The 24,755-nt window shown below is 41.4% G+C and overlaps 1 protein-coding gene across 1 annotated transcript in view; it reads right to left on the bottom strand.

Moving 5' to 3' along the window:
- Window positions 1–12,866, bottom strand: part of LOC104310339 (N-deacetylase and N-sulfotransferase 3) — a 54,447-nt gene extending 41,581 nt beyond the window's left edge. The window contains exons 1-2 of the mRNA XM_054172626.1: window positions 12,637–12,866; window positions 4,497–5,623 (exon numbers count right to left, since the gene is read on the bottom strand). Coding sequence (XP_054028601.1) covers window positions 4,497–5,477 — 981 coding nt within the window. The 5' untranslated portion in view covers window positions 5,478–5,623; window positions 12,637–12,866. The remainder of the gene's footprint in view (window positions 1–4,496; window positions 5,624–12,636) is intronic.
- Window positions 12,867–24,755: the final 11,889 nt, after the last annotated feature.

Here is a 24,755-nt window from a genome sequence, read left to right as displayed (position 1 = left end):
AACTCAAAAAGATATGCCTCTGTATTTTTTTTAATTTATAACCAAGAGTGAGCTTTACCATGGGAAGTTCTAATTTCTTTCCACATCTGCTCTACAGGGTGAAAAGACATTCCATGGGTTTTACAGCACTGTAGTTATTTAATCTGTGATAACTAATGTGGATACAGTTGGAATGCAATTAGCTTTTAGGGGAGAAATCTGTTATTAAACAAAATGGGATTATATTAAATGAAAGATTAGGCCACCAGTACACCAAGGAAATAATACAGAACTGACAGCACTGGCTTTGGAACATGGAAGAAGACTGATCTGACCAAATGCAAATATTTATATTTGATCTCAGTCAACAACAGAAACAAATACATACTTTTAAGGTACAATTCACTTAATGTCTGTCTAAGGCAAGCTATTTTTCCTATGTTGTCTGCTAAGGAAGGTTAGAGGACTAGCTCCTATATAGCTGTCTACATTCTAAACATCAAAGTCTGGGCAAGATGACAGACTGCAAGTGATGGAGCCTAAAACACTACAAGTCTATTCTTTTGGCTAAATACTCTCCATTATGAGAACACTGTTTGGCACAGATGGCACACAAAGAGGACAGCACTTGATGTCCAACTCTTCAATACTCTAATGCCAAAAGAATGCAGATTCAAGCTTGCATTGCCCATTTCAATGCACACTACTAACTGCAGTGCCTAAGTGCTCAAAAAATAGAACAAGAAAAAAAAATAAGATTTAGCATCCCCCCTCCCAATAATGAATATGGTTAATATGAAGCCTTTTTCTTGGCCATTAGAAAAGAATAATTACAAGTGCAGAAAAAGATTAGACTGACACGAAGAAAGTGAAGAGATACCCATCCTGACTTCAATTCAAAATGCCTCTTTTTCAAAAGCACACAAAGGACAAGACAGTCAAGAGCAGATCACACAGCCAATTATTTGGAAAAAATAATTTCAATGCTCTAATTTTTCATTTGTGATCAACTCTCAAGGGAATACAGAAAGTGCCTGCATTGGGGAAATGAAGAAAAAGGTACCAACTTACTGCCCACACCACCAGCACTAGACTGACTGTCAGCATGGAAAACATTGTATTTAATCTCCCCTCTATTACCAGCTGCTTTGCTCTTGGAAAAAATCTCAATATAACTATAAAAATTTCCACAAAGAGTAATTGTAACAAAAAAAGATATTAAATTAGTAGACCATCAGCCAGGAACAGTCATGGTCTATTAAGATAAACTTACTCTGTGGATGTAAAGATAGACTTTCTGTGTATGTCCATTTAAATGAATTATTTGCACTGCACAGCCTCTTAGCCTTCTAAAAGACACAAGGAAAATAAAATATAACATTGTCACAGCATAATGGTCCCTCCTGCCTGACAGACATTAGGAGAGGAAAAATGTTACTGAAAAATGAACCTTGAGATGACAGTACCAAGCTTATTTTCAAAGTGGGAGGCAATTAAGACCAGGAAAATGTTCTCTTCCATTATTTCTATTATACCAGAGAAAGATAAAGTAAATAAATATGAAGATGGATGGTTATTGGTGATGCAGTGACAGCCACTCACTATGTTACATTGAAGAACTATGTTCCATCAGTCCTGATTTCACACAGTGACAGGCAAATTTATAACAATCAGGGACTCTCAAATTCTCAAGTACAGTTTCAAGATGTTTGCTTGCTTTCCTTTTTCTTTTTTTAATTGAAGCAGTTGTGGTGAAACTAGAATAAACTTCATTTGTTGTTGAATGAAATAAACCATTTCTCAGTTTCACAGGATTCAGGTTGATAAATTATATTTGAAGATTTTCAGAAGGGCTCTTCACACTTGTGTCCCTGACACTACAGATATGCTGTAGTACCACCACTTTGCCTGAGGTGCAACAGATACTCATTCTGGAGGGTTTGCTTTTGGCTTGACCTTCTCCAAAGTCAATATATAATACCGACAAAAAACCTACCACTTAACCTTATGGTAGCAATTTTCTTAAGTGCTCATCTCCAATTAACAAACTTTGAGAAAGTGGCCAGTCTAGGCTAACATCCAAACATTAACCACTCTGGCCACTTTGCAAATCTCATTTAGATACCTGAAGGAGACATTCCCTTGAAAACCTGGCCTTACACACAGTTAGGGTCTCCCTCCCTGCAGGCAGTCAAAGGTGCTTGGACATAGCCCAGACTGAACAGGGGGGTTGGACTAGATGACACCCCGAGCTGCTTTCCAACCTCAGTCATTCTGTGAATGGCAATGTAATGACTACCCAATTAAAATGCAAAGAAGCATTATACTTGGATCCATACTGCTGTTTAAAATGTAAGCTTAATAGAAATGGGTTAATCATGACTACTGAAATTATACAAGTCTACATTTAGCAACCTGTTTTCACACTTGTGCAGAACCCAGTGCACCTCTCCTGTTTAATAGGATGTCACTTATCCACAAACATACTTTACAATAACAGATTTTCAACTGCCCCAAATTGATTTTATTTCATTCCTTCCACATGCCATTGTGCCACAGAGGATAACTCCTTTGATATTAACAGTAATGAAGATGCATTGCATCTGACAGTCCTAACAATATGTTTAATAGAACATTTTAACTTTAAGTAGATGAAAAATCAGAAGGGAACTCTTTTTCAGATTCCACTGTTTCAGAACACAGTTCTGAGTAAATGAAATTATCCTACTTAAAAGTTATTTCCACTTTGGTATTACTTCTATTTAATTTGACAGGTTTATTTTGGGAAGACAACATTCTGACACACTGCAAATTATTCTCCTGAAACAATACAGCTTATCCTTTTATATCTGCTTTAATTAAATTTGTCTCAAACAGCCTCCTGTTTCTAGTAAGTAATTCTGGCAATTAATTATCCTACCTCATCCTAAAATGACAATCCTAAGGTGCCACTCACAAAGAGACACAACACAAAACATACTGTTTCAAACTGCTACTGCAGTAAGGCATTTATTCAGGTGCTATCTAAGCTGTTTCCAGAAACTGCTGCTTCTGCAGAACAGGAGTTCCACCACTGATGTGGGCCAGACTTTTGAGTCTGCATTTAGGAAATTCTCAAAGCATGCTTTCCAAACTAAGTAAAACGCTGCCATTGTGTTCTACCTAGAAACACCATTTGTTGAATCTCACCTTTTACTCCAGCTCTCTTCTGTGCAATTTGTGTACAGAAGGAAAACACCTACTTAGGAAGGAGTTCCAACTGCCCGTGCAGAGAATCTTAGGAAAAGAGAGTATGCCGCAACTTTAAAGCAAATTAAAAGTGTAACTGCAAGTTCAAACCTTTGCTTAAGAAGCAAATATGCAGGGTTAGTGCAGCTTGACAAATAGATTAACACTGATACACGCAGTGCTGTCAGTGCCTTTCCTTTTCCCAGTTCCTCTCAGCTGTGAATGTTTTAACAAAACATTCTCCTTTATTTTTAGCACAAACAGGGCAACAACCAGCACCTTAGAGATTTTTCACTTCTAGGCCAAGTACAGTTGTGCAAGGTGACAAGGAATAACCTTGAGATGTTACCTCTGCTGACCTATAACCACCACCTCACTCGAATGGCACAACAGAGTGAAAAATGACCTTCAGGAACGTGCAACTTAAAATGTTAAAACTGTCAAGTCATTTAGTGACAGAGCGGGCTTTTAAGACCAATATTAACACAAACCTTGCTTGCAAGGAAGAGCCGTAACAGAGATAAGAAAGGTGAAATGTTGCTACTAACTCCAGACATCTGAAACCGATTCCAAACAGCTACTAGTCCAGTCTGTTCTTCAGAGCTTGTGCTGACATTTACTTTTGCTCACCACATTTACCTCCTGCTTGTAAAACCAGCAACACGCACATTACATATGAGCAGCTCTTGGGTCCAGCCCTGAAGTCCTGTGCCGTTTTCAAATGCCACTGAAGCATGTGCTTAGATGAAAGCTATTGTCAGATAGGAGAGTTAAACACTGCATTTATGTTTAGAATTGGGTGTGTTGGGTGGGTTGTGAGGAGTGTGAAAAGACTACCACTCTCACCCTCATTTCTTTATCAGTTACTTAGCAACTGTTATTTTTAATTTCCTTTTGAGAGACTATTTTCCATATATAGTAAGCGGAAGAGAATTCAGAGGTGCTCACCAACCTGTTTATAGAACATAGCTCAGCAAGGACTTGCACATCACTTGAGAGAAAACAAGTGATAGTAACCAGCGAGTTGTCTGAGCTTGCATTCGTTTCTAATACAGCTCCAAGTGACACTGCATGGATTCTTCTCCAGCCTCAAGGCTGAAGTACCTGCTACACCTGGAACTGGTGACTACTCAAGGCCAGACAGACCTTCTTCTCTTTCAAAGCCCAGACATTTTGCATTGGTACCTACTGGTCTGCATTTTCCAAATTCCAACTCTTAATAACTATGCACTTTATGACCAAAAATGGCACTTTGATGCAATAACTATTAGTTTGAGCACATACTTTACCTGCACATCGTTGGTGTTCATTCTCGTTCCCTCCTTCCCAACGAAGATGTCATCTATGTCAACCAGAATGTACCTATCCAAGGAGAGTCTGAGCTTCTTGCCAGACAGAAAAGAGATGGCATCTATGAAAATCAGCTTGTGCAGCCAAAAATTCAAGTTATTGCCGAAAAGGACTCGTTGAATCCCATCGTGGAGCCCCAGGTCATGAATTACTGTGGCATAGAGAGCACTTAGAGCAGCAGGTGGTGAAAGGTTTTCTGGTGTCTTTACTTTTGCAAATATCACTGGTTGATAAGCTGTATGATTAATCTGGAAAACTGCCCAGTCATTTCCAAGCAAGGGACCTTTCTCAAGCTTAGAAGATTTAGTCACATGGAGCAGTGGGGAATGAGGATTAATGCAACAGTCCTTAATAGCCAGATTGCTGTGGACATGGAAAGGAAAGCCCTTCAACTGAAAGCTCTGCAAGCTGTTCTCATTGCCTTTGTGAAATCCAATAACACCTACACCATATTCTATACAGTACTTATCTAGAAGGCCTCTGTTCCAAGAGTCCATATTAACATACTTCAGAATATTTTCATATACTATGAGAGCATATTTGCCCTTATTCTTGTCTGTAAGCACCGGGAGGTCACCTTTTCCAGGTGCAATCTCAATGTGAAACTGAAATCTGCTAGATTCTAAAATGGTTATTATGTCTTGGCCTAATGTTGAGTATTGACTTTCCACAAACACCAGCACTACAAGATCTGTCCTCAGGGGATCAATAGGCTTCAAGGTCTTCATCTCCATCAGCTTGTATGGCAATAGTTGAGGATCACCACATTCCAGTTCTGAAGAGACTTCAGGAAGTTCATTTTCCTGTTTGTAGCCATTATACAAGTAGTATGCAGAAATAACTATGCTCACCATACAAAAAGTGGCCAGCAAAATAACTGTTCTTTGAAAATGTCTGTGAAGTTTCATGATAAAACTCATGTTGTTTACTTGCCTTAGATTGTTCTTGACAACAGCATTAAAAACCAACACAGATTCTCAACAATTTGTTCCAGTCCTCTGAAATATTTATGTCACCATTGCAGCACACACATCTATCTTCCACAGGGCTTTACAGAAGGTATAGTCTAGAAGAAAAGAAAATCAGAGATTTAATTGAGGCATCACTCCTGTGAAATATCACCACACTTGAACTAATGGTGAGCAAAGGAATCACTACAGCATGTTCAGAAGCAAACAGCTCAAAGCTTTGATAGATTCTTTATGAAAGTATGCATTAGTAGTGTCATTTCTTCCTGCTACCACCAGGTGCCAAATGCATTTGAATGTCTCAGTCTCACAGGCTCCTTAGCCCAGAGGATCAAGTAAAAGAGGGGTTAACACAGGAGGCTCTGAAAAGCAAGATATGGTGGCAAATAACTTATTGGGTTTTCTGAATATGTTTTACCCAAAGATAAAACTTAACTCTGAGTTAACTGCTGATAACATAAACATTGAAGAAGATTTATAATCTTCTTCCCTCCACCCCTAGTAAGCTGGGGGAACACCAGTTTAGATGACTAAAGATATTTTGTCTTATATTAATTTTTGAAGAACCAGGAAGCTGTTATCAAAAAATGCACATTTTAACTGTTGCATACACATGTATTGATACACTCTATGCTACAAGTATTACAGGACTACTTTCCAAACAAAACTACACTTTTTCCTGCAACATCACAGGTAAAGTAATAGCATTTTACTGGTCTGTGTACTCTTTTGCAAATTGTTGGAAGTTCTTTGTATTTAAAAAAAAGGCATTAAATAATGCAGTGTGTAATTCAGTCTCTGTTCTGAGTGGATTTACACCCAGCTTTCAACCTCACCAGCATCTGCACAGAAACTGGCACATAGCTTTAAGCCAGGAGACTTGCCTTTCACCCAAGAATATAGGTTCATCAGTGTTAGACAAAAATAACAATCCCAGTGCATCAAAAAATAATTTAGAGAATGCCTAAAGACCTAACAACGATCTGAAAGTTTTGGGATGTCAAATCCTTGTCACACTAGCTTCAAGAATATGTTTAGATAGCAGAAAAGAGATCTTTAATATGGTAAGAAGTAGCTCTGTCCTGAACGAGTAAAACCAGAGAGATGGTTCCAGACAGCTGATTTTTCATTACACACACAAAGGATTCTCTTCATTTTGCATTTCCAGTTCAGCTGCCCGAATGACAAGAAACTCATGATTTTAGTGGCTAAAATTAATACTGCATTCTGTACAAAAGCTGTACATACACCTACTTATCTTCAATAGCCATAGGCCTGGCTAGCTTACCTCACAGAGAACTCAGGCCTGCTTTACAAAAGGGATGTGAGCGTGCAAAGTGGAACTCTTGCTGGCAAAAGTACAATGGATCGCTTCTTGAAATGACACAGTCAGCCACCACACAAGAACAATGTCCAGTTGCTTCTTTAAGCCCCAAGCTCTTCTAACATGGCCCCTAAATACCCCTATTCTTATGACAAACCCCACCAAAGTCCTATTGAGAGGAAGCTCCTGTCAGCATGATGTAGAAGTTTCTTTTACCAGCTTGTGCTTCTGACAGTCACTTGAACCCTGTCTGAAGCAAGAAAAATTTAGTGACCTATGTTCATAGCCAAAAAGGGCTGATTTAAACAGAGTTGTTTGAATAAGAAAGTACAGAACGGTTGCAACCTATGGGCTGCTAAAGTAAGCAGCAGGAGCACTTGAAACATTTGCAGCAATGATGCAGTTCTTAATGCTGCTCCATGGCGCAGAGAAGCAGAAGCCACTCCAGAAACCTTCAAGGAAATCTCTGTTATAGTATCCTTAGCATCTAATTGCAGGTACTTCTCCAGGGTACAGAGTACAGATGTAAGGAGGAGTGGATGGAAATGCCAAAGCAGATGTAGGGTTTGACACTGAAGAATGAGGAATTCTCCAAGACCCAGCAGGATTCAGACAGACTTGGCATCCACTCAGCAGTGAAGACAGAAAGGAAGGGGAATTGAAGAGAGTATGGCACAAGTTTTAAATGCCTGCTCACCTGAATCAACTTTGTGTATGTAACTTCCACTTACTCTAATACTGTTTTGCACAGTGAGAGTTCAAAAGAACATAGAAAAAAACCAAACCAACCAACCAACTACAGAGAGAACATGCACTTAGTAACATCAAAATACTTTCAAAGCCTTGACAAGGTGTAAGAGAAACAGCAGCATTTTTATCAGAGCAACAGTCCGTGATAGATACTCCAGTGGTATCTTACAGTTCCATGCTAAACTAAGTCATTATGCAGCAGAATTGACAGTGGTATAGGTATCTTTAGGGTGCATCACCTACAGCACACTGTAGGACCTATCAATACTATTATTACAGCGACTTTTATCACAACTTTAGATGTGGCTTCCGGGGAAATGGTCCAGGCCTTGTATCACTTCCAACAGCAGAACCAGACAAGGGGCGGAATTCAGAGCGTATCAACAGTGGGCACGTTACTAGAAGCAGTATTTCAGAACAGGACAGTACTGATGGAGTCTTACTTTCATGACAAAAGAATGAAGAAGCCATGATAGCTTGAACTGCAATACCCAAACAAAGCAAACAAAACCCAAAGAAACAAATCCACAAAACTCTGAGTAAACAAAACTCCCACAACATCCAGGTTTAAAAAAAAACTAAAGAAAAAGAAATCAAATGGTCTAGAAACAATTCAGAAGAGTTGAAGCTGGCTAGCATTGTTTCAGTGAAAACCCATGAAAAAGACCTGTAGCTAATGTAAGCAGTCAGCCCACTGCCTTCAACGGAGGTTCCATGAAAACAGGATATAGTCCCACCTACATTCAAAGCACCTGAAAACGGGTGTCTGACATTGTATGAATGCAATGTTCCATAAAAGTCATGCTGAAATAAGTTTTACCTAGCAAATAATTTGCATTGCTGGAACGTGTCCAGAGAAGGACAACAAAGCTGGTGAGGGGTTTGGAGCAGAAGCCCTATGAGGAGAGGCTGAGGGAACTGGGGTTGCTTAGCCTGGAGAAGAGGAGGCTCAGAGGAGACCTTCTTGCTGTCTACAACTTCCTGAAGGGAGGTTGTAGCCAGGTGGGGGCTGGGCTCTTCTCCTGGGCAGCCAGCACCAGAACAAGAGGACAAAGTCTCAAGCTGTGCCAGGGGAGGTTTAGGCTGGATGTTAGGAAGAACTTCTTCATAGAAAGAGTGATTGGCCATTGGAATGTGCTGCCCAGGGAGGTGGTGGAGTCACCATCACTGGAGGTGCTTAGGAAGAGACTGCATGGGGTGCTCTGTGCCATAGTTTAGTTGATTAGATAGTGTTGGATGATAGGTTGGACTCGATGATCTTGAAGGTCTTCTCCAACCTGGTTAATTCTATTCTATTCTACCAAGCAAAGCAGTAAAAGCTGCCTCTTTGGTTTTTTATCTAGAGCTTTCTTAGTTTAGAGGAATTGGCATTTGATATCCTACAGCATTTTGCCTTTTCATGCCACCTGAAACTTCAGACTGGAAGCTTTTACCTGTGTTTTTCCAAGTATGAGGTATCAAAATGCCTCCTCAATGTGAAAATTACCATCTCTGAACATTAAGAATTTTAAGTTGTGGACTTGCTACAGAGACCTTGTTAAGAGAAAGCTGAGTCATAGAAGTAAGTTTTGCATTTTATTCTGAGTACAGCAAGACTCAATATCACTCCCATCTACTCTAAACGTGACTGCTGTAGCCCAGGGCAGTTTACAGTAAAATCTTATAGGTACAGGAAATAAATATCACTGTATTAATGGGAAGATTTACAATTCTAAGCACTACTTCTGGATAGTCACACTTACAGGTGCTTTCAGACAGCTAGCATGAAATAGATGCATTAGTATCAAGATCTTCAGCTGTAGGTTTGTTGTGGTTCAGGGTTGGGTTTTTTGGTTGGTTGGTTGGCGTGCTGTTTTTTTTTTTGGTGAGGGGTTATGTGGGTTTTGTTTTTCTTTTTTGTGTGTAATTCATTAACAAGATTAGTGCTGATGAGAGAACAAATACTGTGGTGAACTCAAAAAAGCTGAAGTGCACCAAAAGAAGCCTGGTGAGTTCCTACCATTTGCAGCTTTCTTTAGTTTGTTATTTCTTTGCTAAGCATAAATAACCAGATTCTTGGCTTCGTTTCAGCACAATAACCCTAATGGAAATACTTACAGGACACAAAACTGGCTGAGGACTGGGCTATTAATGAGATGCAGTAAGTGAACATAAAGAACATGAAATTGTAAGTCTTGATTTTAATGTTTTCTAGCAGCAAAATTTGTATTATCAATACCACAGCAGCCTCCCCAGAAGTCTGCAGTTAGGCTGGAACCCAGTGCCTGGGCTCAGACTCCTGGGCAGCTTTTGGCAGTCTCTGCTCTGTCATGGCAACCCCACAAGCATTGTGCCCTCCTTGGTGTAATTTTTGCACCAAGATTTTCATGGTGCACACAGCCCCTTTCCATGGGCTTTGTGTGACTGGCTTTCCCATGCAGCAGAATCATGCCATCCCCTGCATTCAGTAGCTTAAAAAACTGTGGTTCTGACCATTCAGTTTCATAATCAGCACTGATGTTTTATGGAAGTGAAAAAAAAAGAAATCTCTCTAATGGTATCAATTTGAGGTTCACATTATAATACACTAATGAATAGATGCTCAAATAGGAAATCAGGTATTCAACATAGACTTAAAACTGCAAACAAAAAACATATGGAAGTTGTATCAAGAATATCAGTAAGATTCTAAGAACTATAAGAAACATCCCTCTTGAAATCAGTTGTGTTAAAAACTATCAAGATTAAAACAATGGGCTGAGCTAAAATATCCACAAGCAGTAAGAAATTGCTCTCAAATCCCATTTTCCAAAGCACAGTAAAAAACCTCTGGTTTAGCTTTACCTCGGGCCTGTGCAAGGGCAACTGTTTACTGTGCCCCTTGATTAAAAACAGTAAGTTGAGTCATACTTACACAGAGACAATATTATTAAAGGGTAACAAAATTCCTTTTCATCAAGAACTGCCAAGAATTGGAGCTAGCTCAGGACTGATTAGTCATCACTGGTATTCAGATACATTAGATTTGTCTGGTTACATGGACCTGGATGTATTTTTAAATACCTTTCTCCTCATCTAATAATTCCCATCATTATATTCTGGTTCTGTTCTTAGCAAACTGGCCGCTACCACAGTGCCAGCACCATGCTTCTGCTATATTAAATGAAGAACAAGTTTCAAATGAAGGATAGACAAAACCCAGACATACTGTACAATATGTTAATATGGGCATTTAAATGCTACTTAATTGCTCTGAACATAAAAACCTGCTTTGGCCAGTCACGCTGAAATATGACCTTAAAGAAGTACTCCAAAGTCATTACATTAGCGTCACTGAAATGGAAATCTCTGGACATACAAATGACATGGTAAGATGCTGCAAAGTGCCTTTGGAAACAACCAACCCTGAGATGGACAGAAGTGCTCCATTTTTTAAACTAGTTTTGAAAATATGAAACTGTGTCTCCAAACACTGAGCTCTGTCTTGCAGCATTACTCTACTGGCTGAAGTACTCAAGCTGTGGTAACTCAGGTGAGCAAACCCAGGCTGAGAATGAGAGCTTACCACTGCCTATTAAGAAGGTATTTTCAACTTGATTGAGGAGATGGTGAGATGAGACATGAACTGTCAAGGGAAGACATTGAGCCCCTTTAGTATCACATAACAAAACCTGTAATGTGTGTACATGGAAGAGCTAACATTCTCCCATATAGATACAGATAAACCCACAACAAACTGAATGGCTTAGGCAGAAGAAAAACCTGATAGGCAGACAAGCTTTTTCAAGTGCTTGGGGCAAGCAGTTTTCAGCAGCTATGCCTGCACTGGTTCATGGTGCATTACTAGATAACCTTACAGGCTAGGAGCTCATGCATCAGGATTTGTCATTGAAAATAGTTGTGAAGATTAAATATACTTTATTTATGAAGATTAAATACTTTAAAAGAAGGATTGGAAGACTTTGTAACAGAGTACAGAACTTGTGTTTGATCTTCAAATTACCACATTACCTTTGAATTACACCTTCTACAAAGAAAGTATCATTACACTTCACACAATTTTTCTGAGACAAATCCAATGATTTTTCAGCACTGGTGGCAGCATCACTGTCTAAGGCTGAACGATCTACCCAAGGTCTTTAAGATAAATGTACAGCACGTTATCGTGTCCCTGCCCATACCATCACTTCTCCCTCTCCCTCCACAACTCCCAAGCAAAAGCAAAGTTTAAAGGGTTAATACAGCAGAGTTCATCACCAAGAGAGATCCAAGTGATGATGATGGCAGTCAGAAAAAAATAATTTCTTCCACTTTTTGTTTTATTAAGAATCAAACCCCCGTAACACAAAAACCTGCAGCAATTCTCTACCACAAGTCATAATGCAAAAGATTACATAAGTTTTCTGTCCGCTCTCAAAGGTTCCCTGTGACAGCTGAGATGAGCAGTAACATGCACTAATACCTGCAAGAGGTTTTGGAGATACAAGTAACTCCGAACATCTGAAGTTATTAATAATTACTGCCGTACGAGGACTAATTTTGCTCCTCAACACAACAATCGACCCACGTCCACAAACACTAGAGGGCAACAACGTCGCACAGAAGAGCTCCGGGAGGAGAAGAGCCAAGCGCTGAGGGCTTGGTGCGGGTACCACAGCAGCAGTGAGATGCTAAGTGAGCCGGTACAGAAACAAAACAAAATAAATCCCGAAGAAACACAAACCTGACCCCAAAATGTCCTCTCCCGCCGCGCAGCGGGACACCCGGAACGCGCCCGTCTGCTAGAGCTGGAGCCCCGGCAGCGCTGCCGCCCCGCACACACCGGGTAAGCGCGCTCCCTGGCCGGGCCAGGCGGTGCCCGCGGCGGCTCAGAGCCTCCGGAGCGGCTCGGACAGCGCCTTACCAGCAGCGAACAACTTTGCGGGGAGCAGAGCGAGGCACACGGCGAGGTGGCCAGGGCCAGGCAGCGCGCACCGGCCGCCCCGCCGAGTTGGGAGACTTCGCCCCTTCCCCGGGCCCGGGGACACCGCGCAAAGCAGCCCCCGCCCCAACCGTTACCTCCAGGAGCGCTCCGCCAACATGTCACCGGCCCGGGGCCCGCCTGAGGGCGAGCGCCCGCGGCAGCTCCTCTCTCGTCTAGCGGAGCCTCCTCCGGGCAAGAGACGGCTGCACCCAGCGGGCGCGGCACCGCCCCAGCCGCGGCCCGCCCGCCCGCGGGGAGGTGCGGAGCGGCGCGGAGCCGAGCGGCTGGGCTGCCCGCCCCGGGGTGCGAGCGCCGCCCGCCTCGCCCCGCCTCGCCTTACCGGAGGAGGGGCACCGAGCCGCCGCTCCCGCGCTCACCGGGGCGGGGGCGCCGCCGCGCCGCCTCCTCGCCACGGGCCGGCCTCGGCACTGCCGCTGCCTGCGCGGGCAGGGCGCCGAGCCCTCGCGCTCCTCCTGCCCTCAGCCAGCTGCGCGCGCGGCACCTGCGGCAGCTCTTGCCCGCGGCAGCCCCGTCAGGTCGCTAGCAAATCCAAACTCCCTCTGTTGCGGGGGTTTCCCCTCCCTGTTCTAAATAAGGCGTTATTATGTTTTGGCTTCTCCAAAATAAAACGTCTCAAGCCCCTGCTACAGTAGTGCCGAGGGGAAGTTTAGCTCGAATCCGGTCCCCAAGCTATCGCTGTGGGTTCAGGATGCGACCCACTCCCCATCACGATTTTCTGGTTTAATCGTTTTAAACATAGCGCACAATGGTGGGGACTCCCTAAGGTCAATTTTATTTTCTCAAGGCAATTCGGGGTTAAAATCCTGAAAGAACGCCAACTCATGTGTTTGCAGTCTTGCTGATTTCCCTTACTGAATTTTGTAACCCCATTTTCCCCACCCTTAGTCCTTCTGTATCCTGCACCTCCACTGCGCATCCCCAGCTCTGGAGATGGGACTATTCCATTACTGTGGGTTAGAGAGCTGTGATTCCCTCTCTGAGCTGCATTAGCTGACTTCTAGCCTTCACAAATGGGAAATGAAATTAATAAACTTTACAAGCGCCCTCTTGATCTAGCTAATTTACTCCACAATTGCATGATGATTGTTAGCTCACCTAATGGCTGATAGTTCAATACACCAGATTAACTCCATCTCTGGCAGTTGTCTGTCCAAATCTTTCTTTCTATGACTCATTCAAGATAGAAAATTAAAAGGAAAGTAAAAAAAGCTAAAGTAATCTGAACATTCTTTTTCTAAACATCAGCAGAAGTTACAGCTTTTCATTTGGTAATATTTACTGCTTTCTCCTCTTTGTTCCTCCCTTTTATTCTCATGACAAACTCTAAAGGAACACCCCTACATTTTAATGTCTTCTGAACTAAAAAGGAGTGCAAAGCCCCAGGCCGCGTGACCTAGACTTCCGGCAGGACTTGCTGGGGGCTTGCTCTGTGAGAGGTTATCAACCCAAATGACAGAGAGTCCATCTGAAATCCTGCTGCCCTCTCACTATTCTGAACAAAGGGATTTTTTCCCATGTTAGGCTTATCGACTGCATAGATATCCTGATGTAGTCTTGGTTTGGGGCCTCTCTGTTATGATGGATTTTTCCTACAACAAGCTACAAAGTATTGGATGGAAGACAGCCAAAAGTGACTGAAATTCTTGGATGTGAGTCCCAACTCACAAATGTGCATGGTTTCCCTTCCACCATTCTTTCTGAGTCACTGGCACTGGTTTTGAGTTCTCGCTGGCCAACATGGACAGAAGTGTTACATACCACTTGTCCTCATAAGCACTTGGATGCTCACTGAGATGTGCTAGACATCTCACAGCTGAGGGCTTCTGCACTGCCAGTCAGCAGCTGTAGAACCAAGCAGTTCTGGCAGGAATATTAACAGCTTTGATCTTTCTTGGTGCTACTTTTCAGTTCTTTGCTCTTGAGCTGTCACTGCAAGGTGAACTGGGCATGATATCTTAGCCATACATCTTCAGACATTGTTGCAGGTGTTTCTGGCCAAGATTTCTACCTAGCTCCTGGTACCTCACAAAACAAACGGTAGTAATGTGGTGTTGCATAATAGGAGTACTACCACCATGGCATCATTGTGGCTGTTTGCAATGTCTGAGGTCACATCTAATGTGCATCTCCTGAGAACTGAAGAGGTAAATGAGTAGTCAATCCAGACAAGAAACAAGGTGGGAGGTAAACTGTTGGGCCACCGAACTGCACACAAAATACATGCACTGTCAGGCAACTGCTTATTTTTACCATGAGCTAAGGCACCATGCCTCCTGCTGCTGCTGTTACACAAGGCAGGGACTGATCTCTGGCTCCCAGACATACATATGGACTTGTGTCCACATTTTCAGTAAAGAGCAAACATTGAAGCAAACTGTCCCCTGTTCCATGCCTGGGAATGTTTGCCAAAGGAACTAATTTCAAATTGTTGCCCCAAGCTAACTATATTCCCAGGGGAAGGATTCAAGATGATGCTAGGAAATAGACCGACACAACAGATCATAGATTGGTTGGAAGTCATTTTGTCCAGCAGCCCTGCTCAGTAAGAGTCACTCACAGCAGGCTATCCAAGACCATGTCCAGTTAGCTTTTCACTGTCTCCAAGGATAGAATTAACTAAACCTGGGAAAAATAAAATGCTTGTACATGCCAGCCTTTACTCTCCTACCAAACTGTGTAACTCAGGTATGGAAATGCCAGACGGTATCTGGCAGTGAATCCTTTCTTTGAATATCTGTCCTGTTTCTGATAAATTGGTTATTTTCAACCTAATTACTTTGAAAATTGTACCTTAATGAGTTCCTATCTGTATAAATAACATTGTGCTCTGACAGCACTGCTGACTACTTATGCCCTGGTACATACTCAGAGCAATGTTTGCACACTTACACACAGGCTGGTCATTCAGACTATACCCTTTTTGTGGGAATACTGCAGTGGAAAAAGGTGAAACAATGTGTTTAAGAACTTCCAGCACCAATCCCATCTCAGTTCAGCTTGGCTTTATAGTCATCTTCTCTCAGGAGCATGTTTAAAGATGTTTTCTTGTAACAAAGGAAAAAAAAGAGGCAGCCTACCTCCTCTGGTGATAGCCTCAGCTTTTTGCCTTTCTTACTGCTGGCCTGTACACATGGATGCTCTCTTTCTCCTTCACATTTTTCTTGAAATTCAAGTCTTCACACAGTGCTTCCTCCTTTTGCATAGTCAGCAATCTTTCTATCTGTCTCAAATGAACCGAACCCTGTCTTGGCTTGTATTCCTGTCTCTTTCAGGCTGATACTGCAAGGAGCAGTTCTAACCATTGCATGGTTCTTAGTCTGCAAATGAACTCTTGGTCCTTCCAAGAGCTGAAATCTGTGTAAAATTTAGGCATGTTTGTTCTGGTGGTTGTTATTACAACTCCCACCACCATTTGCATCTACAGGATAGACAGATGGATTACCTTGGGCATCATTCCATAAGCTAGGGAAAGGTTATTGGCTGGAGAGTTACGTTTAATAACAACAGTTTTCAGTTAAATACTTTATGCATCTCTTATCCACACACCAATTCTTATTGGTATTATTTTTGTTGACATTTTCTTGCAGGGAGCCATGAGGCTGACCGAGGTATGTAAAAACAAGGAGCACCTGGGCAACTGCCTGTTACTAACTAGTTCATTGTGACTTTTTAAAAACTATTAAAAAGTCTTATTGGCCAAAAGGCAAAGTTACTATGGAGCCACAATGCTCTTTAGATGAATCAGAAACTAGATTTTATAACAAAGCTAATAATACAGATTACTAAAAATGCCTAATATGTTTCTCTTTTAAACACTATGCAAATATTAATGAATGAGTCCTTAAAGGGTATTTTTGTTGTGGCTATTGATATTAGCATTTCTGTCCACATACCTGACATAGAATATTACTCTGTGAAACTGCCAAAGGTCAAGGCAGTGACCCAGTGAGGGTTATGATCAGAAGTCAGAGAGCCCAGTGCAGACTGGGAGACCATCTCACACTGTACTGAAACAGACATGGTCTGAAGCCAGTAAATACTGTTCTATGTTAAAACACAAAGACCTCATTTCTCCCCTTAGTTAAACTGCAAAAGCCTTTCTTTACAAGTTTCATCTATATAATGACGAGAAGAAAGTGAAGTGTTTAAAGATTATTCTGTAGCAACAGTATGGGAAACCAGCCAGGTTTGTGCAGTGTCTCTGAAAAGTCACTAGCTTTCAGATGGGAAACACATTTATTGTCTCTTTTCAGTAGTTTCTAGCTATTTTTCAATACCTTATCCTTAAAATCCTACTATCTGCATACATTGTAGTAATATCTTTCAAACCAGTGGAAGGCAAGTTGCTAATTACATGCCGTGGGTGATGGCTGCTTGGCAGCAGGAAAGCATTCTTATCTCTAGGCTTAGCATAAACTATTGTTATAAATATGTTTTGTTCCATTTTAATCAGGATATCGAGACAATTGTCATCCTTGTACAATGATCAAATGGCCAGCTCTGGAATTCAAGAAGCTCAAAAAATCATTAGGTATTTCTGTTCTAAGCTGCAAACCCATCATTTTCTGTTCAAGTCACATGCCACGTGAAGTGTGAGACAGATTCCTTAATGAGGAGGACTGAGTATTTTCTGTCACAATTTACCAGGAAATTTTCTTATGAAAAGAGAGGAAAGACTTTTCCTCCCCATTATATCAGGTTTGTAGGCTTCAAGTTACTAAATGTTAAAAAAGTAACAGCATAGATTCAGAACATATTAATTTTAGTTAGCTGGTTTGAATGTGTGCCAGCTTGAGTGAAAGCTCCATAGTAATACTGAAATTGGTTACAGGAAATTGATAATGGGGATGGAAAAGAGTTAAAAAGAAACCAAGTTGCTATAAGAACAATCAACACTCTAAAGCATCTTTGCCCTTTTGAAGAAAGTAATATGTAATTAAAACTTCTGTTAAAAATTGATTTTAGGGTATGTAATAAAGTGGGGTAGTCTCTGAGCTAAGAAGAATTTGCATTATTATCCAAAAATCAACTATTTTTTCTCATCAATAACAAAAGTTCTAAAAACCCAAAAGTTTACATTTCAAAAGGAAAGAAAAAACAAATAAATTGCTGTACCCATCTCTTCAGTCCAGCAATAATCCAAAAGCAGAATGGCATTTACTGGAAAATCACCACAATTTCATCTTCCTGTTCCCTCAGATAAAGTAACTCTGGAGATCAAGGCTCATTTAGCTAATTTTGTTTCAAAGAAGCATCCTTCAGCACTGCCTTCATCTTCTTCATGCCCTTCCCTTATTTCTATACAAATAAATTCCTCCTGCCTTCTCTGCTCCTTGAATGTGCAACACCTAAAGCCCAGCCCAGCTTCCCTTTGCCCTTGAAGGCAGCAAACACAGAGTAATAAGCAGAGGAGCTTGCAGAGGTATAGGAAGTTATTCAGAATGCAAGGTAAGGCGCTGCAGGATCAATGCCATGAATGTCTGCTATAAACTGGGAGCTCATCAGTTGGAAATCACTGAGGTGAGAAAGGACGTGGGTACTAGTTGAAGCTAGAGAATGTCTGTCAGCTGCCAAAGTGATGTGTCTGGAAAATACCACAAGTGGTGCTTGCAGAGGAAAAGAAGAGGTAGAAATATTGAAGGTGTTGATACTGTTGCATAAGGCTGCAGTAAGTCCTCACCTGGAATGTTGTTTAAAGTTGAATGAAAGTGACTAAAAGTGGAAGAGATGGAGGGAAGAGCCATTACTGTGATCAGGACAATATGCAGCCTGCCAGGCAGCAGGCAAGGTGAAGGTTGAAAGGTATTGTAGGGGGAGAGACAAATATGCAGTGTTAGCTAACAGCTGCTCGAGACAAAAGAGATTTTGGGCATCACAATGCTGAGTAAAAACTGCACATAGGCTGGTAATTAGAAGAAGCTGTTAAATCATTGGAGTGAAGCTGATTTGTTCTGTGCACAGCGAGGGCAAACAGCGTGGCTACCCTCAAGATGGAGCTGGAGCCCCAACAGGACATTATTCATCAGAGCACGAGATTGGATTTGATGACTTGAGAGGATCTTATCGATCAGTGCCCCTATATTTTTTTATTGTGCTGGGATCAACAACAGTGAGAAGGCTGACAATAAATCCTCCTCGTTGACGTCTAAAGTTGCTATCAGCTGATACAGCTACGGGGTTTTGTTTGTCACATTGATTGTTTTAGGCTGTCTGTGGGCACTGGCAAAGAAGAGCACCTGCATTCTGTTCACATGCATATGAACATCACCTCCCAAGTCATCATTTTTTAATGAAAGCTTGTATTCTGGAACACAAGATGTTAGCCTCCAGGGAAATGTATCAAGTTGTCATCTGTCCCAAAAGTCAACAGGTTAAAAAAAAAGGGGGGGAGGGGGGGAAGGGGGATGATTGTGATTTTTTTTTTTTTTCTGCTAGAATTAATTTGAATACTTTATTTTTCTGCTTATTAATATTTCAGTTCTCCCCAGACATGAAATGGATTCAAATATCAGATATGCTGGTAGAACGCTTCCTTTTGTCATATATTATTTTGACTTAATCACAACGAATTATGCCAATAGCTTGCCCCTACATAATCATGCACCATGCACAGAGATCTTAATTACCCTGTTCATCAAGTAGGGATGTCCATGATGGCACATGTTATCCAGGGTATTATTCTATATTGTAAGATGTGATGCCATATGAATGCCATATGGGAGGAGGATTTTAAAAAGGGTATGGGGTAATAAGAGTGCTTTATTCCACTCAGAAAACTCAACACAATTTTTTGTCAAAAATCCAGAGACTGTGATCACATGCGAAAAGTTATCACCTTAAAGGTAAATGCTAACCCAGAAAGAGTGAAGACTAAAATGAAAGGCTGAAATTTCCCATTGTTATTACTGCCCCACTGCACTGGGTATTGTGCAAATATATGAAAAAGGTGGCTGCTGTCACGAGGAGTTTCATTCTACCTTTCAGCTGGTGTCCTGGAGAAGAAGGTTTAAGCTAGCAGCTGGCGGTCATACAATAGCAGTGAATTATAATGCTTTATAATGCCATGAATTTTGTCTGTAATTCCCTGTGAATTTTACCAGGAACTGTGCTTAGAAAATGATGTTTCAGCATGGCCCCAAATGTCAGACTTGCCACTTAATTTTGTTTGTCCCCATCTTGTGCACTGAGACTTCTCCTAGGTCTGAACTCCACAGGAAGGGGCACAGAAGGAGCTGGAGATTGAAGCTGACTTACACAAAATCCAGATACGGGTCTCTGCTCATTATTTGCCTGTGAAGTCTCTTATGCATTTGAGATGGTGTGGTCTAGATGTCTTTAACAGTAAGAGATGAGTCTATGATTCTTCAGTTCAGCAGAGGGAGCACAACTGGTATCTTTGTCGCCTGACAATGCTACAGTGATTCTGTAAAACTAGATTGCATCTTCCAACACAATTTGTAATCAGCTGAATCCTAGTGAAAGTCCTGATCCTGCAAACTAATCAAGTGTGCATTTGACCATATACATAGGAGCAGCCTCTGTGCCAGTGAAGCCTGGTAATCCCTGGGAGATGCCAGAGGCTTGGACAAGTAATTGAGAATGCAAATAATTCTAGTACTGTAGTAAAGGAATTAATTAGGGGTTGAGTCGGGGGCAAATGCCTGTTCCCATAGCTCACCCATCAACACAGCGGGGTGCAAAGGGCTGTGTCTATGTGGGACATAGTCTGTCCCTTCGAGAAAACAAATAACTATTGAATAAAGAACAAAACCAGGCAAAACTAGCAAGCTACTTTCAAATCTTGTGTTTCCTGCAGTATTATTCTCCCACCATTGTGAAAGCCCTGATTAATTCTCAGAGGCTCTTCAAGAGGCAGGCCAGGAGAGGTAGACACCCAAAGACAGGCCTGGGCTGCTGCAGCAGTCCCGCAGGGAGCATATGTGTTTCTCCCTGCCCTGAGCACATTTGCTGCTGCTGTGAGCAGGGCAGAACTCAGAGATTAACCACGTGTGACTGCCACACTGTGCTCCTACCAGTGAAGGGGCCACCAGCAAAGCGGCTGCATTCTGCTCTCTCAGAACCTCTCTGAGGATGTTTTGCTTTGCTCTTTTATTCCTCTTCCAGCAGCACACTGTCCCCATGGCTTGGAGCTAAGAGTTTGCTGTTCAAAGAGGCTGCAAACAGGAAACAGAAAGCATATATTTCTTTTTCCTTAATTTTCCTGCCTTCTCGCTTTTCTTTCCACATCCTCTTCTGTTCCTCTCTTCTCCTTTTTCTTCTCCTTTTTTGTTCTTTTTCTTTCCCCAGGGAATCCAGACATAAATAAGATGCACATGTTTAAAACAAACCCATACACATTATACAGAATCATATTGATCCCAGCAAGGCTATCATTAGGTAAAAAAAAGGACAACCAACACTCTAAGAAAATACAGAGAGGCAGCATGGACCTTTATAAGCCAATTTACACAAATGTAAATTGAGCATGTTCATCCCTGTTAAAATATCTAACCATCTGACTAGCAGTCCTTGGCTTCAGAGGCTGTCAGTGACACTGCACCAAGAGAAATCTCTCCATGGAGGCTGACCTTCTCGTCCTCTCTCCACCCATTCTTTTTTAGTCTCCATATAAATCAGATACAAAAGTTTTATAATTTTAATGGTATCAGTATAAAATCCTCCAACTTAAATGCAGCCTGCAGAGGCTGCAGGAATTAAGATGTAACTTTAAAGTACAAGAAACAAATACATCAGAACCACCGGAAAGGTTTGTTATTCTGCATCTCTAGGGTTGTGACACAATATCCTTAGGCAGCAGTTAAGGGAATTGACTTTACTGTGATATTGGAGGCTGATGACTGCTGTCTCTGATTACCATTCTGTTTAATGGGTGGTGGGTCTAATCCCCCTAATCAGTCTGATGCGCTTCAGTCTCAAAACACAGTGGTTTGCTGTGGTCAGTGAGATGCTGAAAAAGCCTGAAGGTTTCCCAAATCTAACTACTCAATTTATTTATCTCACTCATGCCTCAGGTGAGTAATATGATAACATTTATCCTGTAAACTTTTTCCCCTGATCTAGTATCCAACTGGAGTCCAGGGGCAGAATCCCTAACTGTTTTGAAGATGGACCCATCTATTAAATGCCATAAGGCAAGTGAGAAAGCTGAGGCATACTGAGTTTAGCGAGTGAGCACCAGAGCCAGGGGAAGAACTGAAGAGTTATGATCCCTAACAAGGAGCTTCCGCCTCAGTATGCTTTTGTGTCAGGTATTTTTTACTGAGGGGCACTATCCCCTGCTAGGCCCTCCAGTTAGTATAGGACACTGTTTTAAAATTATTTGCTAAAATAGTATTTTTACTCTTCCAGACAATATCTGCCATCTGGAGCTTGTTCCTGAATGCAGATTGGTGAAGGTGCATGTTTTGCCTATAGAACAGGAGCATTCTCCTTCTTTCTTTATCTTACTGCTACACTATTTCTTCTCTTTGACATAAACAACGTCCAAAGGACTCTCATCCCATATACACACAGTACAAATGGAACAAACAAGGAATTACTTATGCATATTTAACTGTGCTCTACAGCTTATTAGATGAAGATAATTACTATTCTAGACAGGGACATGTTCTTCTAAAAAATCCATCTTTGTAGATTTCTGGTGTCCAACCTCGTGCCTTCTGCAAGCATATGTTAGCATGTGTGATCTCTGCTGTACCATGCAGTCTATGTGGCCATGAAGGAGAACAAAAGGTTTCCTTCTAGGAGGCTGCCATAGCCGCAAGATATAGCTCCTGTTATATCACTTACTCACAAATTATTCTACTCCTATGTTCTGTGACAGATGTAATTTTCCAGTTCCTGCCAGATGTTTATGATGTTATTTAAGGAGAAGTAATTAATCCTCTCCCTCTTTCCTTCTACCACCATAGGTATGCACTATCCTCTCTGCTTTGGTAGTCACTTCTGAAAGGTGAGTCTGTCAATTTACACACAGAGTAAGAATTTAACTGTTGACATTTGACAGAAAGCCCAGGATCTGCATCTTGTGAGAAGTCATATGCACAGTTGTATTATATAACTTTCATTAAGATAGAATCTGTACTTGAAAAAGCATGAACTGTTGATCTGTGTTCAGTTGGTATCAGAAAAGGCCCAATAAAGTACTTAAATCACTGGACAGGTATATTAGCTATTGCTCAAACCAACAAAGCAGTAAATTAAAAACAGGCAAGATAATTTTTCCCCTTCTCCTTTCATTTTCTTCATCTTTCAATATGAAGTGATCAAACTCAAATTTAATTTGTCTCCTCCCTCTCTAAGTAAATACTGAATAAAGCATATTTTCAAGCTCTTTCTTCCAAAGGTAACACAGTGACAGCATTCAGGTGAGACAAGTCACATTGCCATTTTTAAGAAATCAGTCTTTACATAAAGTATTTCTAGACCTCTTCTTCTGAAAATGGCAGAGTAATGAAGAATGTTCCCTACCTCTTAGTACTCAGACTGGCATATTAAAATACTTTCCAGTAGTTTTGAAATTTCCGTTATTATTTTATATTGAGATTTGGGGTAGTACTGCTATTACTATGTGAATGTACATGTCTGTATAAGAAACACTCAGGCATTCTCCATCTACCCACAAGTCACACATTTAAGTCAGGAATTGAGGAGGAAAGCAAATGATCAATTCAGTGGTGGTCAAGGAATAAAGCAAAAACCAGAGGAAGAGCAGCTAGAAGCAGTGCTTGCGTGAAGGAAAGCGGTACTGGCTTGCAGCCCTTTGCACATGTTGCACTCTCCAAATGGGGTGACTCATCATACTCAGCAAGGAACTACTTTGGTTGAGCCCAAGAAGTCAGAACCACTGATGATACAGACAGTGCCACAGACAGATGGTGGATCAGTGGTGGGACATAATGCTGTAGTTGCTAACAGCATTACCAAAGGACAAAGCGACACGCAGCAGCCTGGCAAAGCAGGTGAAACCAGCTCCCTGCCTGGTGATCCAAAGTTTCCTTCAAAACCAGCTGTCTCTGCACACCAAAACTCCAAGCACTGAAGTATATGGACAAGATCCTCCACAAATGAATTTTTCTTATTTCTTGCTTCTTATTGCTAGCACAATGGAGGGGCAAATCTGTACAGCTTCATTTGCAGTACTCTGTGGCTCCAGGGTCACAGCTAGCAGCAAGTGAGCAGATACCTGTTCATTTACTGTGTTCCAGCCAAGATACCAGACAAACCTAGGCTGTGGTGATGCTGGTTACTCTCCCTGCCAAAGTCATCTCTTGGGAACCAAACTGACAACTCTCACTTCACAAAAGCCACTCAATGGCAATTAAGAGAAGTATATTATGAATTCCTTCTGCATACAAAGTTATCACTGACTTAAGAGAATCTTTTGTGTGCCAAGAAATGCAGGACCGGGTCTCAGATGGTAGTAGTGTGGACACAAGCCAACTTGAAATATCAGCTCTAGAAGCTGAAAGTTCTATGAGCATAATGACACCCTTGAGACATCTAGTTTTTGCTTTAAAAATAATGAATTGCATCCTTTTCTCCAGCTCTTTAAATCAAAAGAAAAATATTTTCCCACGTAATCAGTAGGCTGCGTTCTCAGCATGACCTAATGAGTGTGATGACAACTCTTGTGTGCTGTGCAGAAGTTCTATGACTGTTACACAGGAAATGCTCCCCTATTTTGCAGCAGACAGTCCCCAGTGCAACATTTGTTTTCAGCCTTAATTGAATTTGGAAGCATTCTCTTGTTGATGTTGTTGTCGGTGGAAGGTTTTTGTTTGTCTTTTGCCATTTACAGTATGCCTTCTACCAGGTGAAAGAATGGAAGAATCGGAAGACAGCTTTACATAACAGCCAGCAGCACAAATTTCTGAAGCAAGCCAAGAGGCAGCATAATGCAGGGCTAATTTTTGCATGGTAGATAGAAAATGAAATATTTTTATATCCCTAGTCATTAAGAAACTTAGTACAGTAGTTTGATGTTTTGAGATCAGGTAGTTACCCAGAGGTTTGTCTTTAAATCTATTTTATGAAACCAAGGAAGGAAAAATCCAATACTGAGGAACTGGGAAATTGTCACTCTGCTACTTCTGCATTAAATTGACATTTAGGCAGTATTCTTACAGGAGAACTGGGAGAAGCTAAAACACATTAACCCTCCTGCCACCTC

The sequence above is a fragment of the Dryobates pubescens genome, chromosome 24 (genome assembly GCF_014839835.1).
Source record: "Dryobates pubescens isolate bDryPub1 chromosome 24, bDryPub1.pri, whole genome shotgun sequence".
Classification (NCBI taxonomy): domain Eukaryota; kingdom Metazoa; phylum Chordata; class Aves; order Piciformes; family Picidae; genus Dryobates; species Dryobates pubescens.
Note: the sequence above shows the minus strand (reverse complement) of the source record. Positions and strands in the feature narration are given on the sequence as shown.